This window comes from Protopterus annectens, chromosome 4.part0 (genome assembly GCF_019279795.1).
Source record: "Protopterus annectens isolate FY-2018-M chromosome 4.part0, PAN1.0, whole genome shotgun sequence".
Classification (NCBI taxonomy): Eukaryota; Metazoa; Chordata; order Ceratodontiformes; family Protopteridae; genus Protopterus; species Protopterus annectens.
The window spans coordinates 345,633,622-345,656,057 of NC_056733.1; the positions used below are offsets into that span (position 1 = coordinate 345,633,622).

Genomic DNA, 22,436 nt, shown 5'->3' on the forward strand with positions numbered 1-22,436 from the left:
CATATTTTTGTCTATCTAGTTGCCCGCATTCTACTTCGGACTGAATAATTATATCAAATAAAATCATAACCTTTTTTAATATTACAGTTTTCTCAAGTATAAAAAGAAAAAAAAAGTCATAAACTGTTCTGTGGAAAACAACTAGAATGGTACAAAACTTGACCTTCATTGTGTAATCTATTTACAACAGCTATAACATATAAGATGCAAACATCCTGAGCTACTCTGCAAGATGGCACTACAAATGTGCATGTTTCTTTTCGAAAAGTAGCAGCTGGAGAAGTTGAAGTCTATTGTTAGATTGCAGGTAATATATGTCAACATGTCTTCACATGCTTCACACCTATTTACACGTTCTAATATTATCTGATCTGAAAGACTTTTAATTATTTCATTTTTTATTGCCCTTGTTTTTCTTAACAACATTGTTAAGTTCAAGTTATATAGCGAAATGAGCATATATATATATATATATATATATATATATATATATATATATATATATATATCACTTGCTCACATTTGCAAAACTTCTGTAGGTTATATCTTTTTTGTGCAAGACTTTAGTAATATCTTATCTGCCACTTACAGACAAGCTGTACATACTGTAAAATCAAGAATTAAATACAGTAAATTATAAGGATGCTTACAAGAAAGCATTGATACAAAAACAGATATATCAAGTTTCAGTATGTTACTGTAACATCAACACTGGTGCCTTGTAGCAGAAGTAATACTTTAGTAACTCTAGTTACTAATATACAGCAGTCCTAAAACTAACTTTTTATTGTATTTTAGTACCTTTTTTATACATGTTTATCCTGACTGAAGAGATTAGGAAGGTCAGTTTTTGTGCATACATATAATTAGAAGCCTTGACATCTCCTTGATTTTTTATTGTTTTATTTTTGAATTATGGTAACCATTGAACTCCCAAAAGAACACTTTATTACCCTGTATAGGTGTGACCAGTGAGTACAAGGAATTTAAGCCACTTGTTAAGTGTCACACAGTATGCAAATTGAAGATTATGGCCTTCATTTCTAGGCCTTGATCTTTTGCAGCCCAGACATCTTAACTATCCAGTTCCAGCACATGTTTGAATAATCTCTTTATCTTTTTATATGAGGAGCACAATTGCTTGACTTGGATTTAAACTCTCAGTGATAGGGGATCAACAACTTACACACAGTTAAAATAACCTTACTCTTCCCTTATCAGACTGAACAACAGCTCTTTGATTCAGAATTAAGGATGCCCACTGCAAACATTTTATTTCATTTATAATGTGACCCTTAGCTATAAGGACTGATGGGCCAAAGTCATCTGAAACAGGCTGCCACATGAACTGTCTAGGCTAGTGTACCAAGCTCATATAATGGATATATATGTATATAAACATATTTTAGCTAAGTTTAGAGAGACAAAGAAATATGGAGAATTCTGAGCAGCCTGAGACATAACTGGTTCAGAAGTTATCAGAGCATACTAGCCAACGTATTCACTTCACTAGTATAATCTTTTTTTACTTGTGGCACCGGTCTTCTGGTTCCAGCATTTTTATCATATACTAAGTATATGTAACAGTTAAATAAACAGTTAAGCATATTAAGTCTGAAAGGTTATGCTTAGATTTTTTCCGGCAAATTTTAGCAGATGAAATCTGTAGTTTTGTGTTGAAATGCAAAATACAATCTCCCTATGTACAATTTATACTAAAATTTAATTGGTAAATAGTGCCTTCAGCTGACGTAATCAAATGGAAAACTGAAGCAAAATGCCATTTTGCAAGAGTGTGTGTCAGAGGACATTAAGTAGTACTGCTTAAGATACAGTTGCTTCCTCACTGTGAGGGTCCATTTCACTGCTGTAGTTATTGTCACTGTAGAGGCAGTATGGTGGTATTCGGGGGGCTTCAATAATCAGCACCCCTTCAGGAGACAATGAGGCAAACACTGTCACTGGATCCACTTCTGTTGGCAACCTGGGAGGAAAAAAATGCAAAATTATTCAATAGACAGCCCAACCATGATTCAGATTAATAAGAAATGATTTCACCTCATACTATGTCATGTGTTAGGTAGGATGGAAATCAGTAGGTTAAATCAGTATCATATTGAATAATAAAATATCTTTAATGAGATTAACAGAATACTAAAAGAGCAGAAAACATGAATACATACTAGCTATACTTGTGATGGTAAAAACAGAATCTGACAGAGCAATTCAGCAGTATGACACATTCACAAATCTGACTTGAAAGTTTGCTTACTCTGAATTTTTCCTATCCTTTCCCTAGATCATATTCAGTCTAAGGCTGCATGCTCAGAATTGTTCTTTCTCTGGACTGTGTTCGATCTAGTGACTGAAATCTGTATGTACATGTCTTAGGGCTTTCTCATGCAGAGGCTCAGGATGATGAGTAAAGTACAGGTTGTATGTTTATAACTTCTCCTCCTGACTTCAGTTTTAATTTTTTCATTCATCCTGGTTAGTTACAGTATATTTTTTGTTGTGCTTGAACCACTGCATTCAGGTAAGCTTTTTGTTTTGGGATAGTATCCTCCTGAATCATGTTGTAGCAATGAATTTCCTTAAATTTTCTACTTCTGGTACCCAGTGTTTACCTGTAGTTTATACACTTACAATAAACACTTGCTCCACTCTAGTCTGTCCCCAGTATACAGAGGAATGGAGCCATGGCTGTGACACAGGTGACCAAGGTTCAGTTTACTTCATGGACCCAGCACTGGAGGAGTCTGGCAGAGAAGGGGAAGAATAAAGTGGTGTGGCTTGCTCACCTCTCACGGGAGTAGGGGAGGGTTTGTATGCACTGGGAGACAAACAGGATGGTATGATCTCCTTAGTGAAGGCCAAAGAGAGTACCATTCATGCTGCATGGGAGGAACAGGGCTGCTTAGGGCAAATGCTACTTGCAGAATTGGAGAGAGGCTCTCTGCAGGCAGTCCACTGTATGTCCCATTTTGACAGGTTGGGAGGTTGGCCTAATGGATAAGGTGTTTGCCTTACAAACACAAAGTGCAGGGTTTGAGTCTCACAAGGGATAATTGGCTAGGCTTAAAATGGCTCACAAGGGTAGTTAGCCTAGTACTAACCTATGAACCTATTTGCTGGGTGCGTACACTTATAGTTAGGGAGAAAACAAATAAAGCAAAATGGAAACAGCTTTGACACCCCCATGAATGCCTTAATGATTTTAGGTTCTGTCAGTTCTTGCCCAGTAAAGGGAACAAATAGGCTGATAGACAGAGAGTCTGATGGTTTGCAGGCAGCAAGGTCAAAAACTTCAAACAATAAATAAATAAAATGTTCAGTTCTACTGTAAATCTATTTAATAGTTGATTAATTCAATTTGGAAGGGTGGAAAGAAGGATTTTCAGCTCTGCAGTTAATTTGCTGAAATGCAAAATAATGCTAAGAAACATAACTGGTTTCATCTAAACATTATACAGTCCGTAATTTGCAAAGTTCTTTTCTCTAAAGCAATGATGCCATCACCCTGTAATCTAGTATCCTTTCTCTGTAACTTGGGGAACGCCAGAAAATGTGCTAAGATCAACCTTTGTACCAACAAGCACAACATGTATGTCCAACCGCATCAAACTATACAAAATACAGTTTTTATTTTTTAGTAGAAGTTTTTTCTATGTGACTGTATGTTTGAGTAAGACACAGAATATACCATAACATTGCAAAAAAAAAAAAAAAAAACCTCTTAAAAAATATCTGCTTCACTGATGTTTTATAAAAATGGTGTTCTGCTGTTGATATTTGCTAGGGACTCAGCTTAAATGTCCTCATGACTGTGAAAAGGGCAGTTAGCTCTATTAATACACACACTGGTGAAGTTTATCATTCTTATAAAATGGATCTAAGATTCTTGTGCAAGAAAAGTAGGACTAACTATTACATTATAAATATGATGACATCTAAGAATGGCCAGGTAACCTCTTTCATCCATAAATTCATATTTTCTTCCTATTTAATGAAACCAAACTCTAGAATTATGAAAATTAGTATGGCAGTTGGTATATGTGAATTATCTGGTGCAAAGACTCTCAATGGTGTGCCATAAAGAAGCCAGAATAAGTTCAGGTAAATCATAAACTGTGCAGCTTTCCCTTATGTACCTATTACACATATTTTCTCCATATCAATCTTACTGAAATGCAAAAATATGTCAATGCACATGCATTTACTGAAAAGCAGAAATAAAGCTGCTTTTGCCTCTGTCAGTTACATATCCTGTGTATTTATTTATCTGATGAGAGGGCCTGTATTTTATTCACTTCAAAAGCTTTTAAATTCAAATTGTGCTCTATTGCAGTTCCTAACCTCTGGGGATATGACACTGCTACTTTGATACCACGTAGGAAAGTTTACAGGTTCTGCATGTGTAATGCATGCTGATAACTGGCATAAATGAAAGGAGAATCATTTTGATAACCTTGGTGATGGCCTAGCTTCTAGATAAATCCTATCAAATCACTCAAAGATTAAAAATACTAACTCTATTAATTAACTTCACAGGATGTAAATGACATAGCACACCAGGTGCTTTTTTAACATAGATAATTTTATTGTTGGCTCATTTTCACAACCAGTGTGGAGTATAAATTCATTTTTCAATATCTCCTCATAACTGAATAGAAGGCTTTGCTAAAATGTCTATCTACTCCATTAGAAAATTGATCTCTAGAAATAATTATTTTTAAGTTTAAAAATGAGACCACATCCTCTGTAGTAGGGTAAATGGACAACTGGATGCTTGAATGTAACCAAGGGGTCATGTTGCTTTTTGAGGTAACCAATCTCAAAGACCCCATGAGTTGAACTTTGCAGGATACAGGCAATTACAACTCCTTTGGTAGCAGAACATGTCTGGTTACACTTATGACTATCTACTTTTTTTAATTCTATGTGCTCTATGCCCTGTAACAGTAATAACAATATAAAAAGAAGCTGAACCTCATATGTTTCAGGTGAATAAATAAAGAGTGACTGTCAGATATGATGAATGAAGACATTTTGCATGGACATTTGTTGCAGGATTTCTAGATAATGACTGTAGAGAGATAAGACAGTCCTATACCAATGTCAGCTGGTATTTCTTATTTATAAAAATTCACATTAGATTAGTGTACATCTCCAGTGTGGTGTGTACAGTTATATGGACTTTACACCATTTTGCTGTCTGTGGTATATTGATTACTTTTTATCTCCTCCTGTTCAAATGTTCTGTATATTACATGTGTCCTTGGCTGAAAATCTAGCATTTATATTTACAAAACTGAGTGCTTGTGACATACAGCACCAAAGTACTTACTTGCCTTTTGGCAGACCAGATGCACAAATCATTTCTGGCAGAGCCTCATCTCTGCTGAAGACAAAGAGCTACTTGGTATATTCATTTTTTAAAAAGTTGTTTATATTACCTCTTCTCACTACAAGTTCTGATTGAGAAAATCCTTATTCACTTGTAAGATCACATGGTTTGCTGAACTCTTAACGGCCCTTTGACATTGCTGTTAACAGTCTGTCTGCAATAACTGCTTTCATTCCATGGCATTACAAGCAGCTGTAGTCTGCTCTTACTTTATCCCACTGCAAATCATGCCAAGAGAATGTTCTTCTGTAAATAAAGAGTCCCCACTATCTGAACAATGGCAGGCAATGTTTCCAAATTAGGAAAGGTTTGTGCTCCAAGAATCAGGAATGCCACCTAATAAAGGCAGTGTCTGTGCAAACTCAGTAACAACTGTGCAGCATTTAAATTGTCAGTATTAACTTTTAAATCAGTCTGCTGTTGCTTGATATAATGACCTTAGCTTTTTTTTTTTTAAATCCTAAAAGCATTTTCTGTTTGTAGCATTATAAGAATGTTCCCGAGTTGTAAACAATATGTTGATTCAGTCTGCATTTTATTTTCACAAACTTCTCCTATATTTTGTGTGACTCTGGGCAAGGCATGCTTTTATGACTATTCTAGAAACAAACATATACCTTATTAAGCTTTATTTGTTAGCAAATATATAATGATTCAGTAACACAATATTTGGAGGCCTAAATATCTGCATTTTCATGTCCCTGTCATCACCTTAACTTTTTGAAGCCCACTAAATCAAAATCATTAGTGCCCAAGAAAAGACAAGCATCATTCATTCATTCATTCATTCATTCATTCATTCATTCATTCATTCATTCCTTGATTACTGGCTTACTCCAGTGCAGAGTTATGGGGAAGCCAAAGCCTATCCTGACCCTCAAAGGGCATAAGGTAGAGAACCTAACCCCGAATGAGTCAACAATCCATCACAGCGATAACCATTACACTTGACATATTATCTGTCATTGTCCCCCTGCTGTTTGCCCTAGACAGACTTATTAGTGAATAAAATGTACTCCTCTTCGTATATCTCACTAGACAAATAAACAATTAGAAAAGCTGCATAGGTTTGTAATAAGAAGGATATCTGGTGCCTCAGAAACGCCAGCTACCAGTACATTGTCCCTGTACTCAGTATCTGTGTCTCGCTTACTGTGCTCTTATGGATCCTGTTATCTTCGACCCCCTTTTTCTTGACAAGACACACAGTGCAGCTAATACCTGAGTCAGAGATTTAAGCCTACATAGGGAAATAAATAAAACAAAATGGAGGGACATGCTCATCACTTAAGGAACAAACTCTCCCTACAGGTTCCCATCACCCTAAAAATGTAACTTGGTCAAGTATAACACCAGGGCTTATCCTACTCAATAAAGGAGGGAGAGCTGGAGTGTGATTTACTGATAAGGTGCACATGGCCTCCAGTCAAATGCCTTGTATATCCCATGATCCTATGTGAAACCATATGAAGTAATCTTAAGACAGAGACTAAAACCCAAAGTTCCTCACTGCAAAATAAAGTATCAAAAAATGCTTTGTAAGTACATTAGCAGTATATGTTTTAAAACTCTTTGTCAAATGTAAGTACACTAAGAGTATGTTTTAAATTTATCTGTTTTGTAATGTATTTTCCATCAGGAACAAATAAGACTTTCTGCAATGAACTAAGAGGACAGAACCGATTAAATGACAGACATGCATACAAATGCATAGCCACTAGGAATTAAATATGAGTTCATTTGTTTAATATAGAAAATGCTTTATTAAATTTAGTTTGTGATTTTGACTAACCCAAAGAAACAAAACAAAACAAAAAAGCCGGGACGTACATGAAAAGTGTTATGTAATAAATATAATTCGGTAATTTATCATTAAATGTAAGATACCCGTTTCCCTTGTTACCATTACAATTTCAATTACCATTGACACTTTTAATTATGATTTTCAAGACATGCTGCCCATATACTACATCTAAAACCGTCAGTAGTAAATAAATTCATTCCCTGGTACTTGTTTTTTTTTAACAACCCATCTTCTCTTCACACTTCCTTTCTGAAACCTGTCCCATTTTACATTTCCAAGCCTGTGATCTTTGTGTTTAACCTTTCTATTACTAAAGGATAGATTATATCGACAATGAAGCATGCTGTTGTCATTCCTTTTCCTAAATCACCTTCTGCAAAGTACCATGGTGATTAAATAGGCTTGGCTGCACCTTTCTTAATGTTGATAAAATACTGGAGAGGAATAATGTATTCACAAATTTGATCTACTCAGGTAGCAGCATGGCTCTAGTATACATTATGGCACTCTCTACTTTTGCACTGTAGCTTGCATTGGTAATATTAAGTCATGATGAAGGGCTTCTGTTAATCTGAAAGTTTGAGAAACTGCAGTGTAAAACCCATGTAGGACCATCAAAAGATATCACATCACTTCTTTTTTTCAGTGTTTTATTTTGCTGTAAAAGGCAGTCACTTAAACCATGAAGCAATTTCCAAAAATTAACTGAAATGGCTTTAAAATTGTGAATTTACTGTGTTTCCTAGACAATTATCTATTCAAACAGTCTGTCCTGCTTCATTTACCAGTGCATTAATTAAGCCCTATACATTTTTTGCCCTGTATACCATAGAGTTAACTAAGCCTTAGATGGGTTTCCTTGGAGCATTGTTTTACTAATATTCTCCCTTAGGAACTCTTAATTTGGTATATGGCCTTTAGCCATATAACCAACTGGATTTTTTCATCTCTTAGCTACTTGTAGAAGTTTAGGATATTTTGTAGTACTATGTATTTTCCATTTTGTTAATCTAAAATTCATCACAGAGATGAGGTTAGAGAGAAATAACACACATTATCTAACTGCAGCTCTTCCACATGGTCTCCAGATTGTATACAGACCACATTAGGGGGGCATAAATGGGGTGAGACTATATTGTTTATTTCTTCACTTGTCCTCAGCCAGATTGATGTTACCAAAACACCTGAATATGTCCTAGCTGCAAGAGTAAATTGCAGATTTGTCTTTGCTAGCTGTCCACCCTCAACAATGGAGCATTTCTGAAGGAATTTACACATATCTGCACTGAAGCACTGAATAAATACCTCCATTGACTTCTCATGGGTAATTTTTAATACCTGAATTGAATATGAGTTTTGTGAATCGAGGATAGTTTTTTTTTTGTTAAGTATATGCTTTATTTGGATTGTTACCTCTGCATGCACAAGGTTGGATCCTCACTGGAGATCAGATATTTGGTGGTAGGACAAGTGACATGGTCAGACCACTGTCTGGTTCACTTTAAGGATAGCTTACTAATTATGCCTCCTGATATTTTGTTGATCCATTATAGTCATATTAAGAACATTACTAGTGATGCAAGGATACTACTGCAAACCCAAACTCCCATTTTCAAGCTTATTGGCTTAGCTAGAATGCACTGGATGACCTAGCCCTTGTCTGTGTATATCCCAGATCCACTGGTAACTGACAGCGCTGTTTTCATTATGAGCTTTGTACTGCTGTGCATAGACTGAGGCAGTTGTTAGAATGCCATTGGCAGAAGACCAGTCTGCCTGAGGGCACTTAGCTTGGATACTGTTCATTCATATACCCCAGATATGAAGGTACCTTAATTTTTTAGTGACATCTATGTACATTTAACTGTCTGATAAGTCTCTTTTGGATAGTCTGTGCAGTCCAGCCTGTCTAGCTGTTCATACAGCCATTTTATCCTTTTAATGCAAGATGCATGATTTTTTTCAGATGTAAGGTTGCCAAGACTAGTCTTTCCTTCTTACACACAGTAGCCATATTATGCTGTATGGGACCTACTCTTGAACAACCATATTTGAGGTGTGTAGAGTTTCATCTTTGTTCTGTCCCACTTTTTGCCTTTCTTGGAGTCCATCCAGGCTGATCTAAACTTCTCTACAATCAGCTTTTGTCTGAATTTCTTGGTCATTTCTTTGGGGGTGGGGCCTTCCTTTATCTAAAAAGGCCTTAGCAATAATAAAATCATCTTTTTGCCCCAAACCTCTTGGAGAAGTATTAATCCACCCCAACTCTTCCCCCATAGTTCATACACTGATGTATTTCTTTCTTATATCTCATGAACTCTGTGATCTATATTGGTTCTAATTTCATACCCATTTACAGTACTGAAACAGCCTTGACATAGGTTTTGAATGACCCCCTTATGGTCAGAGACTAGAATTTATATTCCATTCTTGTCATACTTGATGTTTCGGTAACATTTGGCAACCATGAACAATGCTAACTTGATCAAGCAAGTTAAAGTCTGTTATACGTTCACTATGCTTGACTGGTTAGACTGTTGCCTTTTGTCTGATCAAGGAGTATGGCTTCTGTGGTTAACTCCACCACAATCTACTATGTGCAGTGTGAGATACCATAAGGGTCAAACTTCATGCTATTGTTATTTTGCAGTGTACAGACTGCAACTCAGAGAGGCCATTGAAAGAAAAGGTACATTGTATCAGTCATATGCTGATGATATTTATCAGCATTCTCTCATCTTTACTCTGAATCCTGTACCAGACTTTACCTTACTTGGAGTGCCTGGCTTATATTTTATAGTGAATGAAGGATAACTGACATAAGCCAAACCCATCGAAGCTTGAAGTAATGCTGCTGCATACCTCTGTACATCCTTTAGTTATTTACCTATGCCCCATCAGTGGATGCAGTTGCATACAATGGGAGTGTCAGGACTGCACTGTTGCAGTGCCCCTTACATTAGGTAGTTAGATGGGGACAGGGCATTAATTCAGATGCTGCTGAGCTCCATACTGAGGCTGTTAACCTGGAATGATAGTTCTTGTCAAATTAATCATATCCTGTGAGATCTGCACTGGCTGACAGTCACTGCCAGGTCATTATGTTCTGAGCTACATGCAACATTGTTCACCAGAAAGAGAGGGGTCCCCTATGACCCTGTTAGGCTCGTTCAGGTTATTTGCTGTTTGACATTTTGGTGAAGTGTATGTTTGTGGCTGCCAAAGCACCAGTTATTTTAATTAATTTAAAAGAATACTTCTGATAAGGTATTTTCTTCTTGCATTGTTCCAGTCTCTTTGAATCAGCTACCTTCAGTAATCTAGATATGCAACAGTGAGACCGCATTCAGGATATTCCTGGAGATTATTATTTGTAGAATACTTTTTTTAAAACCTCTCTTTCGAAATAACTTTATCCTTTAGTACATTTTTGATATTTTCCTTTTTCTTTTATGATCATCATCATCATCATTAACCTCCTGTTTCCATTTTTCTTGATTCGATGCCACTATCCTATGTTCTTCCACAGTCATGCCTGATTGTTGTAGGTCTTCTCTCATGCAATTCATCTATCTCTTTTCTGCATACTCTCATTTCTTCATATCTTCTTCCTGTCTCTCCCAAATCATCAGATTTTCTTCTGATTTTCAAGCTATGCACCCAAACCACCATAATTTGTTTTATTTAATCATCTCTTTAATTGTAGCTACTTTGGCTTCTGCTCTGATGTCATCATTGCTTCATCTGTCCCACCCTTCTCAGGTATTTCATCTACATCACTTCTAGTTTTCTCAACTGCTCTGTCTTAATTGTCCAGGTTTCTTTATCATACAGTAGTAGTGGCTACACCATTGTTTTGTATACAATACTTTTCTGCTTCTTTGCCATTTTGTGTTACACATTACCCCCACACTCTGTGCCATTTGGCTGTAGCTCCTCTGATTCTAGACTTGAACTCATCATTCAGACTTCTTTTGTCCTTAACCATCCCTTCCAGATACTTGAAGCTATTAAACTTGTTTCACTGTTTTTGTCCAGCTTAGTTCTCAGCTTTTTCTGATTTTCTTCTTTTGCTGCCATGACATCTGTTTTGTCTGAAGTCAGTTTCATCCTGTATGCCTTCATTTTTGCATTCTATTCCCATCTCCTTTGCTGAATTTCTTGCTAAAAGTCTACTGCAATGCCACATCATCTGCATACAGCAGCTTTGCTTATCTGTCTCCTCTAACATGTTTGCTAACATAGTCCATCACCAATATGAACAGCAGTGTGCGCAGAGCTAAAGCCCAATGCACACCCTCTCCTAATGAGAAACAATCTGTGAGTCCAAACACTGTTCATACTTGAGTCACTGGGTCCATGTACTCAGCCTGCACTATTCTACCAATGTTCCTATGATTTCATTCTCTTGTTGGACTGCCCAAATCACATTTCCTGGGACTTTGTCATATGCCTTCTCTAAGTCTAAGAATGCTCAGTTGGACTCTCATTAGTTCTAGCTTCTTCTCAACTATCTTTCCCTCTGCAAACACTGGGTCATTTGTGTTGCATTCTGATTTGAATTCAAGCTGCTCATCTCCCATCTTGATTTCTACTACTCTGCATATCCATTTATCTAGCACCCTTTCAAGTACTTTCCTGCAGTATGACAGAAGTCTGATAACAGTATATCGCCCACAATTGCAAATGCCCCCTTTGTGGATATGGCTTTCTGTCTATACCCTCTGGAACCATTTCTTCCTAACCCACTCAAAATCTTTATTATATCCGCCGTAACCTCATCTCAGTCTGCTGCTTTCCTTAACTTAATTTTCCTTAGTGATATTCTTATTTCATCCAGTGTAAGATCTTCTTCCTCATTTGTTGTAGACGGCATCTTGGGCAATACAGTTTCTGTGAGGTTTTATTCATTCAGAAGCTGCTGGATGTACTCTTTCCATCTGCCTTTAATGTCCTGTGGACTGGTGAACAGGTTATTGCTGGCACCCTTTATGAATGGTGTTCTATGACTCTCTTCTTTATTCTTCTGTCTTTGCCTTGCAATCTGATAGAGTTTCTTTATGACACTTGCTAAATCACTTTTCCAGGAGCTTTTTAAGTGCCTCTGATGCCTTGTTCTTAGATATTGTAATTACTGTCTTAGCCACTTTGTTAGCCAACCAGTATTCATTCTTAGCCTGATCAGTCTTTTTTTTATCTCCCTCTTTTTCCTGCACACCTTCCTTCTTTTTATAATTTCCTGGACTTGCATTCCACTACCAGCTTTCCTTATGCAACTTATTTCCATACTAGGCTCTGCCACATACGTGTTCTGTAGTCCTCACACATGCAGTTTTGAGGCCCTGCCATTCTTCTTCAACTTCACCAATTCCTTCTTCCTGAGGCACTGCATTCCTAAGTATTTCCATGAACTCTTGTGATTTTGCTCCTGTCAACATCTAGGTCTTTCACATAGCCTTTGTTGACCTTAAAGCCTCCTCTGACTACTTCTTACATCTGATTGTGGCTAACAGTGGCCTATGCTGTGCTATGACTGTTTCACTGTTATTAACTTTTTAGATTTAATTCTACCACAATCCTATTTTTTTAGTAGGATAAAGTTTACTTTAGTTGCATATTGGCAACTGTTGTATGTGATCTTATGACTATCTCTCTTGCTGAACCATCTGTTGGTCAACATCAAGTCATTTTCTAGACAGAAGTCTAGAATGGCCTCTTTTTCTTTATTCTTCTTGCCACATCCATGTGAAACCAGGCAGCCCTCGTTTCCTGTTCTACCTGTTCCAGTATTGGTATTTATGTCCACCATTATCAAATCCAAGTCAAGCAGCCCTGCTTTATCAAGTAGGTACAGAAACTACTTCCTGATTGTAATTTTTTCCTGCCTATTGCAACCATGTCATGGGACATAGGGTAAGATTGCAAATAATGCCCCATCTTTACAATGGAGTTTGATTGCCAAGAGTCTATCACTTATTCTGATGGCAACTCTCACTGTCATCAAAAGACTTTCCCAAGCCACAATCACAGCACCATTTTAGTCTTTCCTCCCTCTGAGTAGTAGACTCTGGATCCTAAGCCAAGTGGCAATACTGCACTGCTCTTCCACCAAAAAAGTATTTCCTTACTATCATTATATCCACTTTCCTTTTCTATATACATATAAATATATATATATATATATATATATATATATATATATATATATATATGGCTTACCATCAGTACATGGAATGGCGACAACATCAAAATCCACTGCATCGACACCTCAGAACATCGACACCTGGAAAACTGATGATCACCATATGGTAAGGATCCGTTTGGCCATCCATAACTCCGAATCTACCAATGAAACAAATACACAGATGTGGGGGGCTTCACCCCCTCACATCCCACTTAATATTCCAGCTCTGAGAACGCACTACCGTGAGCGTATGGGACAAAGTTTACAGTGATGGCCAAATGGTTCCTTACCATATGGTGATAGTCGACTCTCTGGGTGTCGATGTTCTGAGGTGTCGATGCTGTGGCTATTCGATGAACTGATGGTAACCCATATATATATATATATATATATATATATATATATATATATATATATATATATATATATATATATATATATATATATATATATATATATATATATATATATATATATATATGGTTATGCTATCCTTACTACATTTTGCTTTGACTTTTTTTACATTTTACTCTCTGCTCTAGTGCTGTTGCAACTAAGTTAGAAGCCATGAAGACAGTGGACTAATTAATAGTGAAAGACCCTAGTAAAATTATAAATATTAGATAACCAGTTTCACATCCAACATGCCTTAAAGGAGGTGGAAGAATCCACATCAATATTAATACCATGAGAATGACTTAGATCAGAAATGGCAACCAGTCTCAGAGCTGATGGTCTGAAAAGTGAAAATCTTGTGTCTGATCAACCCTTCTGTAAATGGCATTTCTAAAAACTGCAAATATAGCATTATGGATGAAGTCTCAGATGCCACTGACATAAAAAATGTATCAAAAATGGTTGACAAAATATTAATATCTGCCCAGCTTATTTCACATAAGAGCCTAACATGAAAGAAGCTAATGTAATATGGCATACATTTCATATTATAGGAATAATCTAATATCTTCTATTTCCCTAAGCCTATAAATGATTTAATCTTTGTAATTCCTTTTCATCCAAGGGTATTTTCCATATGGGACATGTGATAGCAATATGACTTCCATAACATAAGAAGATTCTGCATGTGGGACATGTGATAGCCATATGACTTCCATAACATAAGAGGATTCTCCATGTGGGACATGTGATAGCCATATGACTTCCATAACATAAGAAGATTCTGCATGTGGGACATGTGATAGCCATATGACTTCCATAACATAAGAAGATTCTGCATGTGGGACATGTGATAGCCATATACATCCATAACATAAGAAGATTCTGCATGTGGGACATGTGACTTCCATAACATAAGAAGAGAGTTGCCTAAATATGAGATGGAGTTTCATTTTTGATGTCATTAAACCAATCTAACCTCAGATAAGTCAGTGAATGACTAACTATAAAAATATTTGTTTATTAAAGGAAATTGATTCTACCTTGGATTGAATCTAATTTATATTACCTCTCTCTAAGGTCACAGAAATGGATGAGAGCTATAAATAGACTGTACAACTTCTATTGTAAAGTTAAGGTAAGCTAAAATGTTTCTAAGACAGTGCTGTTTCTGCAAACGCAGTCACTTGAGAAACAGTCCACATTGCAAATTTTGCTTCTTTTATTTTTTTAGTACTGGTATCTATTCATGTGGCACAAAACTATTGAGCAAAATATATCTTTTATCTAAACATTTTTCTGTAAAATTAATTAGCAGCATAGTTGGATAGATTTTTATGTTGTACTTGTTCTTTGGTTTATATAGTCATAACATTTTAAACATCTTCTCTAGATTAGGAAAAATAAAAAAAACAGGAACTCAGTTTTCCCTAACTTTTTGTATGTTCTCTATGGAACCTCAAATGTCAGAATGCTGAAGAACCAAAACACTGAAAAATAATGCCCAAACACATAAGGGAAAAAAAATTAAACTTTGAGTGTTTATTGTGGGGAGCAAGTACCCTACCCTCAACCCCCCACCCCCCACACATCTTCCTTATATATATATATATATATATATATATATATATATATATATATATATATATATATATATATATATATATATATATATATATATACCAACTCCTCAACTACAGCTTTTCAAAGAAGGGAAAAATGTCTCAGAACAAAGAAAACACTCTCTATGCACTCTTAGAAATTACACTGGCAATAATTTTCTATGGAAAACTGGGATAAGTGCTTTATTCCTCAACATCTTGTGCTTTAGACAATTGCCGTTTGGGGAATTTCATCCTCCCATCTCTTAATATAGCCTGCTTGGCAACTTTTCATCCTTGCATAGTCATATACATACATGCATATACGCACACTGACACACTAGTAAATATTAAAATTGTGAATTAATAAGTATTATGAATATATATTAATGTATTATATGTGGTAACATTTTTTAGTTAGTTGTGTGATCAGCAATATAATTCAGAAAAGTACTGAAATATTGTAAGTTAGAAATGTTCTGATAGATAAAACTTACAATTACAATGAAGTATAATGTCAAAAAATAAGCTGGTGTTGTACCTTAAAATCTATGCCAGTACTAAAAATTAAGAAAAGCCATTCTTACATGCAGAATTAATGTTTGTTCTTCTGTTCATGTGGAGTTTCAAAATTAAGTTGTTTTTTATAGATATGCTTACTATCAGTAGGAAAACAGATGTGATAATAACTGTGTTGACAATTAGGCAGATCACAATTAGTGAAATTGTATTTCATGCAGAGCCGTGTGATGAAATGTGCTTATTATTGTAAGGGCTTCATTTCCCATGTCTCTGCTGAATTTTTTACTCATTTCAAAGCTTGTCTGATGCTGGAAAAATTAAAATGCCTAGTTTTCAGGAAAAGTAATAACATTCCCCTTTCTCAAAATCTGCCAAGCCTATATTTACAAATGTCATTAACATACATATATACATACTGAAATGTAGCTCAAGGAATTGCATTTTAGTGAATCTTCATGGACAAGAACTCTGATTATTGCTGCCCTCCTTTAAAAATGGTGATAAAATAAAGGGAACATAAACCTCTCAGATGAATATTGTTTTGCCACAAATGAGGCATATCTTTTCTTTCCACAATGTATTTGCCCTTGGGCACTGCTTTCTCTTCCATAAAGAGATTACCGAGCCATGCCACAAATGGGGGGGGGGGGGTCTTCTAGAAAATCTGAGTGGTTGAGCCTTTCTTGGGAAGTAAGAAAGAAGCCACAATGTAAAAAAGGTTGCACTTTTTTAGGTTGGATAAGATATGTGATAGTGTTTTCATTTTGAAAAGACAGAGATGCTGGATGTCAGTTTATCTCAGTTATTTTCTGTGTTAAACAAAACTTTTTTTTTGCAAAGACTTTCTAAAATTACCTTTTCACTACTACAGCTGAGCAATAGAATCATCATACAATTATTTCAACCTTAATGTGCTTTATAAGAGATAAGATTATATCGCCTGGCATAAGGCTATCTCCAGAGTAATGGCAAATTAAGAATCTTGACCTATCCGAACTCCTTTAGGCCTATCTGAATGCATGTTAGTTAATATATTTACCTTACGTTTTCCACATAGTACAGAAAGCCCTCTCAGGAGGCCCTTTGGATGACTTTGGGTGATTAATTCAATATCTCTTCGTGAAGATTTGGATAACACCCTATAACTTTGCTTTTCAAGTGTACAGAAAGCAGTCACTAACTGCTCTCTTTGCAAGGAGACAGCAGATGCAAGGCCATCTAAGTGAAACCACAAAGTTTTGTTGAGTTATAGGTGACCTCCCATTATATGATAAGTTTTTGACAACTTGTTATCCTGGGAAAGACACTGATAGTATATGTGGAGAGGTCCCTTCACCATTGATACTGGTGTAAATCTTTTTTTTGATAAATATTAGTTCTGTTTCCATCTATTTCATATCTTCTATCTTCTAAAATGTCTTACAAACCAACAAAACCTGGAGATTTTGTAGCCTTAATGAAAGATAGTTATTTAATAGAGATACCCCATTTTGGATAATATAGCAGCTAATAAAAGCTTGTGGTTTTAAAACCCTTGATGCCGAGGGGGCTTAATTATAAATAATGGTTAATAATGGAAATATGTTTTAATATCAAAATTATAGAACTCTGGAGATCCCCATAAAGAAATAAAGCAGCTTGTAGACAGTTTACACTAACTGTACAGCTTGCCCTTTAGATGTTTCAGGAGAAGGTACTCCATCACTTAGGATACACTATGCATTTAAGGGAAGTTCTTAAGCCGAAGAAGTTCAGAATTAGGAAGATCTGGAGGAAAACAATTTTATTTTGGTTCTCCTACGTGATCCAAATAGATTAAAATGGCAATGTACACTCAGCTGCCAGCATCAGAACTTTAAGGGTTCCATGCTCTGGTCAGTAAGTAAACATCTTGTCTCTGAAATTCAAGGGTGTAAATCAAATGTAAAAAGCTGCAAAACTGACTGAGAAGCAGAAGATAAGATGAATGTAGCAACATATTTTCCAAAGTGCTCTTAGAAAAGAGAAGGTAGACTGAAAAGACTGCACATAATCTGCATGTAAAATGTTTGAGACTATATGTTTGCACATTTCTAAATAGCTGGCAAAGCTGCCACCAAAAAAGAGAAAAAATGTTTACATTAGAATTGCCTTTGGACTGCATACAATGTTTAACAAAAAATAACAGCTCAGATGGGTTTTGAGTGGAGGCCAGCACAGTACTAACAAGATTAATAAACAAACATCTAATATTTAGACTAGAAGAGCAATTGCAGGTTTGGTACTATTTATTGCAACAAAAGCTGCATACCGTCTTATTATACTGCCTGTATACTGTAACAAAAATCTGCATGCTTTTTGTGACATGCCTGCATGCTGCAGCAAAACCTGCATGCTTTTTGCGGTATTGCCTGCATGCTGCACAAAATCTGCATGCTTTTTGTGGTACTGTCTGCATCTTGAAGCAAAATCTGTATGCATCTTTAGGGCTCCTTGTTTACTTTTGCCCATGTTTCACTCTAAACATGAGCATCACATGACTTATGAAGTACACACAAGAAGAAATAAGCTACTGTTCTTCAGTGGAACAAGCAGAGGTTAACTTAGCAGTTAATTAGCTGAAATATCCAATGTATTTCAGTAAATATGACCTGCAGAAAATTAAAAACAATGTATTACATAAATTACAAGATGAAACTGACACCTTGCATGGAAGATCATCCTGTTGTTATACAGCACCTCTAGTCACTGTTCACAATTGTTCCTCTTGTGACAAAACTGAGATGTGCTCTTAACGAAGGGTTACACTTTGGTGTAAAAGCATACTGCTTAACATCTTCATGCAAGAACTCTGGAGAAAGCCTAAAATAATGGGGGGTAATTTTTAAATGTTGTTCTTATAAACTTAGTGAGTTGCTAGAATAACAGGATTTTTGTTAGTTGAAGGATGTCAAGTCTGGAACTTAAATGTATGTCATTATTTGGTGACTTCAGACTTCAGTGATTTGCCAGAAAACCACAAAATTTATGAGGAACAGACCAAAAAGATGAGGCAAAAATCTGAACAGTCTGAAAAAATCTGGACAGATGTGAGTTTATGTATAGATGCCTTACAAATGCTGTCTCATGAGCTTTATAATACAAACATAAAAGGTGTCTGCAGATTTCCTTGCTAATAATATTATAAATGTTATTATATCAATTGCATATAGACTGCTGGCAATATTTTAAGCAATTATAATATTCTTAAAATGTTCTGCAAGACATAATTAGCTCTCTAAAACAACAGCTGACATATGCAATTATATTTGTTGAGTGGGGCAACATAAGGAAGAAGCCTGCTGTGGGGAAGCATCCCAACAGATACAATGCAGTATGTTGATCTTTATAATCAGTTTATCAGCTTTTTACAGGAAATGACCAGCGATAGACTACTAGATGATATAGCCCTATCTTTTTAATAGAATTGCATTTGTAATAGCTCTAGAAAAATATGTATAACAGGTAACAGCCAAGGATAGAAGCCTCTTAATGTATGAAGTATTATTTCACATTAGGGAGGTACTGGGGGTATGAGAAAGATGCGGTTTAAACCACTTAATTAAAGTTGGTTTTCATGCTTTTGTCTCTTTCTGGTACGTTGGGTGGCAGCTCAATCATAAATTGTAGAAAATTAGGATACTACATATCAATTTGGCTGGATCAGGACAGAGATATCATCCTGTGATACTTCCGATTAATGGAAAACGGTATTCAGGCGAAAATGACAGCCCCAGAGTAAGGAGCTCATTCGGTAAAATGTTTTTGTTTTTTTTTTTGTTCCAGTCAGATCTCATTTATACCCCCAGGCAGTGCCATGCATCAAGGCCAGGTCCACCAGAATCCTTCTACTACCTCCAGACTTGCTCTGGTGCCTCCTCCCCCATGCTCACTGCTTGAGTCTGAGGGCAGCTCCCCTCTTCCATGCCTTTAGTCAACCTAAGCGTAGTAGCTGACTTCCCCCCTAGGTATGTCTCACAGCTGTGTTGATGCCACTTCACAAGAGTGGCCCCACCACCGATTACGAAAATTACATAGGTCATCATCACTAGTGAGTGCTCTCCCCCCACAATGGACATGCCCATCCCTCCCTCCCTGTCTAACCATCAGTCCTCAGCTGAACTATAGTTAGGGTTTTATCCCTCTATGGTACCACAATAGCTAATTTGGTAAAATGTTAAGGTAATTACCACATGTAGCTGGATACATTGGTGAAAATAATACTTACGAGCCAGAGCTTTGAAAGAAAATTCAACATGCATTCTATTGGTTCTTCTGATTTCTATTCTCATTTCAAGAGTACCAGATAAGGTGGTCTGATATATTTTCTAAAAGTTACAGACAGCTGCATTGGAAGCACACGTACAGAAAAGAGGATAGCTGCCTTTTTAAAATCAGACTTCAGCTACAAGATAGGAAAGTATCTGTTTTCACTTGCACTTAAAATTGTCTAGTGAATCCTGCTGTTTAAAGTGTGCATTATATGAATTGTATTATTTTGTTTTCAATTTGTTTGCCTAAAAGTTGTCTTACTGCATGTTTAACAGTGGCTGTTACTGCTTTACAAAGTATCACCCTAGTATTAAACTGTCTGTTTTTTTTGTGTGTCTCCCTTTTTTATACTTATCTGCAGTTTTCAGCTATTTTTGGTCACACACTCACTCTAAATTATTTATGCTGTGGTTTTCAAAAATTCCTTGTGCAACATCTGTATGTCCTATTAAGAGCAGGAACCAGCATAGACTAAGCACTATGACAGATACTGCTACACCTGCAACTAAGAGTTACCAGGTGATCGATTATTCCAAATCCAGTCCATCAATACACTTGGCAAACACAAATAAAAATACAGAACTGGTTGTGGGCTCTGTAGTCAAGCACCCTGATCCTACTGTCTAAAGGCTGGATAAAAGCAAGGTACCTTTCAGGAGCCATGATAACTGACATTTCAAGGGCCCTCAAGGACCTTATACCACACAAATATAATTGACATGGTGGTGATCCATGTAGGGATAAATGACCAGGTGTCCAAACCCCTGAAGGATATGCAGAGAGGGATGTCAGAGCTCTACATCCAAAGACTCTTGTGAAGCTTCCTGAAATCAGATGTTCCTTTATCCTGGAAGACTTTAATTACCTGAAGATTAACTGGGAAAATCATACCTCAAATGTAGGATATGCCCAAAGCATCTTCATAAACAAGAACTTCCTGGACCAAACTGTCAAAGAATCTACTAGAGAACAAAATATTCTTGACCTGGTCCTTACAAACATAGCAGTTGTATGAATTATTCCTATGGTATTCCTTTCATGGTTAAGTTCGAACACAAACTGGTAACCTTCTCTAATAAAATCTCTAAACTTTCATTTGCAAATGTCATTGAATTCAAGAACTTCAGATATACAAATATTCTAAAATTATATGAAGTCTCCAAAATTAAAAAAAAGTTGTGTTAACCAAAATGCTGATGTAACAAGTCTGTATGCAGATAAATTCTATTCTCACCTGGATAAAATGTATCAACTTGGCTGTCCTAAGTAGATCACAAGAGAATGGAAAATTTAAGAGCAAACCATTATGATAGTCTACAAGTATAAATAATATGGTAAAAGAAAAAAAAAACACTTTCTAAAATATGCAGCAACACCAAGTTCCCTTAAATCTAGGATAACATGAAGAAGTTATCAATGTAGTTGAAATTGCCACCAGGAAAAAAGGTACACAATGAACTCAGAGTAGCATCAAAAGCTAAAATAACCACAAATTCTTCATTAATTAAATTACTAATATAGGACATTGTTCATAGGAAGTTTTTTTTTTTTTCATTCAAAATGGAAACACCACTTCAGTTGCAGTAGGTATTGCCAACATAGTAGCAAACAAATTCAGTTTAAACTTCACCCTGGATATAACTATATAAGCCTCATGCATTTCTGAAGGTATCCAATCCTCAAGTATCTCCAAAGAGCTTTTTCTAAAAGTACTTTCTAAAATGAAAAATACATCTTCATAATATACCCAAGCTAGCTAATAAGGATCACTTTATTTAGAACTGTTAGATCCACTCCTTAATTTATTCAACTTATGCTTAGCAACTGGCTTTGCCTCCAGGTATGTCTAACGACTGTGTTGATGCCACTTCACAAAGGTCGCCCCACCACCGATCACTGAAATTATAGTCCCATGAGTCTAAAAAGTCTCATATGCAAATCAAGGAAAGTATCATAATCAACAATGCTGATATCAAAAATCTTATCAAACTTGTTATCCGGAAGTTTGGTATTATCAAGGGTAGATCCTATGTTATGAATCTAGTAAACATCTTTGAGAGGGTGACACAGGCTGTGGATAGTGGGCACTCTGTCCATTCAGCATACCTTGAGCTTGATTTCTCATTTGGCCATCATGTTGCAGCAGTGGTTAGATAATCTTTCACCTTGTGCAACTCATTGCAAAAGGTATATCTTCAAGCTCAAAAATATATACCCCCTTGTATTCTGGGC

The 22,436-nt window shown here is 36.1% G+C and overlaps 1 protein-coding gene across 1 annotated transcript in view; it reads right to left on the reverse strand.

Annotated features, from left to right (window-relative positions):
- Positions 1 to 494: 494 nt before the first annotated feature.
- The window catches only part of HSPB8 (heat shock protein family B (small) member 8), a 68,871-nt gene continuing 46,929 nt past the window's right edge, over positions 495 to 22,436 (reverse strand). The window contains exon 3 of the mRNA XM_044068320.1: positions 495 to 1,984. Within this exon, the coding sequence (XP_043924255.1) occupies positions 1,825 to 1,984 (160 nt within the window). The 3' untranslated portion in view covers positions 495 to 1,824. The remainder of the gene's footprint in view (positions 1,985 to 22,436) is intronic.